This window comes from Camelus bactrianus, chromosome 6 (genome assembly GCF_048773025.1).
Source record: "Camelus bactrianus isolate YW-2024 breed Bactrian camel chromosome 6, ASM4877302v1, whole genome shotgun sequence".
Taxonomy (NCBI): domain Eukaryota; kingdom Metazoa; phylum Chordata; class Mammalia; order Artiodactyla; family Camelidae; genus Camelus; species Camelus bactrianus.
The window spans coordinates 65372475-65375039 of NC_133544.1; the positions used below are offsets into that span (position 1 = coordinate 65372475).

Sequence of the window (2565 nt, forward strand, 5' to 3'; positions counted from 1 at the left end):
ATTAAAAATTCTGAGAGAAAAAACAGAGACTCTTTCACTTAAGAGTGTAACAAAATTAGCTTTTATGACCAGACTTTGAGGACATTTGTTTTAAAAAAGTTTCGCTGACTGTGGAAGCAAAAGGCATAGCTGTGTTAAGGGTTGAACAGGGGAAAAAGAATTGGAAGGAAACATGGATATCCTTTAAGAAATTTCTTATTGAAAACAAGAGGAGAAATTAAGTAAAAAACAACAAAAGAGAGTAGAAGAATTTAGGAGAGTTCTTTTTGTTGTTTGTTTGTTTTTGCTTATTTCCTGGAAGAGTCCGATTGAGCATGTTGTCGGTCCATGAAAATGTTGAGAGAGAGAGACTGAAAATGCAAGCTAAAGATGGCTCAACTCAGTGGTTCACAACTAGAGTGATTTTGCATCCTCTTACCCCCACTCAGCATTTGGCAATGCCTAGATACATTTTTTATTGTCATAACTCCGGGGGAAAGTGCTACTGGCACCCAGTGGGAAAGGCCAGGGATGCCACCCAACATCCTACAGTGCGCAGGACGGTCCTCCACAACAGAGAGTTCACCCCAAATGCCAGTAGTGCCAGAGTTGAGATGCCCGGCTCAGCTGAAGAGCCAATGTCTCACAGTAGGTGGAAAGATCAGAATCAAGAGCATATGTTGAGGGACTTTCCAATTGCTGTTGAGTGAAAATGGTAGGGGTTTCACATTACTGAATTCTAAACAATGTAAAATAATATCAGAGAGCACTAGCCTGAGAGTGAAAGGTTTGAGTTCAAAATTTAGGTCACTTATTGTCCAGGTGTGTAACTCTAGGGAAGTTACTTATCGTCTCTGTGATTCTGATTTCTTATTGAAAAATGAATTTAATAAGTGTGTTTACCATGTAGTATTATGGGAAGACTCAATTGTATCCATAAGATGCTTAGGACAGTGCCTAGAACTTTGCTGGTACTAAGAGTTTAATATTATTTTTATTGTATGATTTCAAATCCACACTAAGATTTTGCAACTCTTACTAGCTGTCTAAATGTCAGATGATTACTAAGTCTGTTTGATCTTTAAATTTCTCCTCTGCAGCCTAGAAATATTATTTAGACATTCTCATAAGCTCCTTCCTACTTTCCAGATATATTATTCTGGTCTCCAAATTTTTTTATTCACATGATATTTGAGATCTCAGAATCCTTTCTGTTAAAAGTGTTCTTGGTTCCTCAGTCTGATCCCTTCCTATTTCCCCTCCTTCAGGATCGTTTCAGAGCAAGCCTGCAGCCTGGATCCATGGATAAGGTCAATTCTTCGGTGGTGTCTGAGTTTGTACTGCTGGGACTCTCTAGTTCTCAGGAACTCCAGCTTTTCTTTTTCATTTTCTTCTCTGTGTTGTATGTGGTCATTGTGCTGGGAAACCTTCTCATTATCCTCATGGTGACTTCTGACAACAGCCTGCACTCCCCCATGTACTTCCTCTTGGGAAACCTTTCCTTTGTGGACATCTGCCAGGCTTCCTTTGCTACCCCGAAGATGATTGCTGATTTTCTGAGTGAACCCAAGACCATATCCTTCAGTGGCTGCATAGCCCAGATTTTCTTCATTCACCTATTCACTGGCGGGGAGATGGTGCTACTTGTCTCCATGGCCTATGACAGATACTAGCCATATGCAAACCCCTACATTACGTCGTCATCATGAGCTGAAGGACATGCACTCTCCTGGTAATGATCTCCTGGGCTGTGGGCTTGGTGCACACATTAAGCCAGTTATCATTTACCATGAACCTACCTTTTTGTGGACCCAATGAAGTAGACAGCTTTTTTTGTGACCTTCCTCGAGTGACTAAACTTGCCTGCTTGGACTCTTATATCATTGAAATACTAATTGTGGTCAATAGTGGAATCCTTTCCCTAAGCACTTTCTCCCTCCTGGTCAGCTCCTACATCATTATTCTTGTTACCGTCTGGTTTAAGTCTTCTGCTGCAATGGCCAAGGCGTTTTCTACACTGGCTGCCCATATCACCGTAGTAATGTTATTCTTTGGACCTTGCATATTCATCTACATGTGGCCCTTTACCATCTATCCTGTGGATAAAGTTCTTGCCATATTTTACACCATTTTCACTCCTATCCTAAACCCCATTATTTACACACTGAGAAACAGAGATATGAAGGCTGCCATGAGGAAAATTATGACCAACTACCTGAGGCCCAAGAAAATTTCTGAAATGCCACTGGTAGTGAGGAATTCCCTTTATTAAGATAAAATTCATTCAAATTCTTCAAATCAGTAGTCTGTAAATAGTTTCAACATGTTCGTGTGGCATACCTTAACTGTGGTGAAAGTAATGGAGAAGATGATATAGAGAATATTTAATCGATATTAACAAGTCTTTTCCCAGATATCACCTAAGCAAAAGTTAAATATCCAAAAATATGAAAAAATTTATCATGATTACCTGTTCGGAAAATAAAATATGGAAAGACTTTATGTGAAGAGTATAGATGTATTGACTGCTTTGGCTACAGGTAAACATAAATGTGATGGAAAAAACAGAATGGGGATTCCTTCATG

At 39.5% G+C, this 2565-nt stretch overlaps 1 protein-coding gene across 1 annotated transcript; it reads left to right on the forward strand.

Annotated features, from left to right (window-relative positions):
* Positions 1–1280: 1280 nt before the first annotated feature.
* LOC105079725 (olfactory receptor 4K5-like) lies at positions 1281–2251 on the forward strand. Its single transcript, XM_010968551.2, is given in 2 exon segments — positions 1281–1647; positions 1650–2251. Coding segments are annotated over 2 exon segments (969 nt in total).
* The last annotated feature ends 314 nt before the right edge of the window (positions 2252–2565 follow it).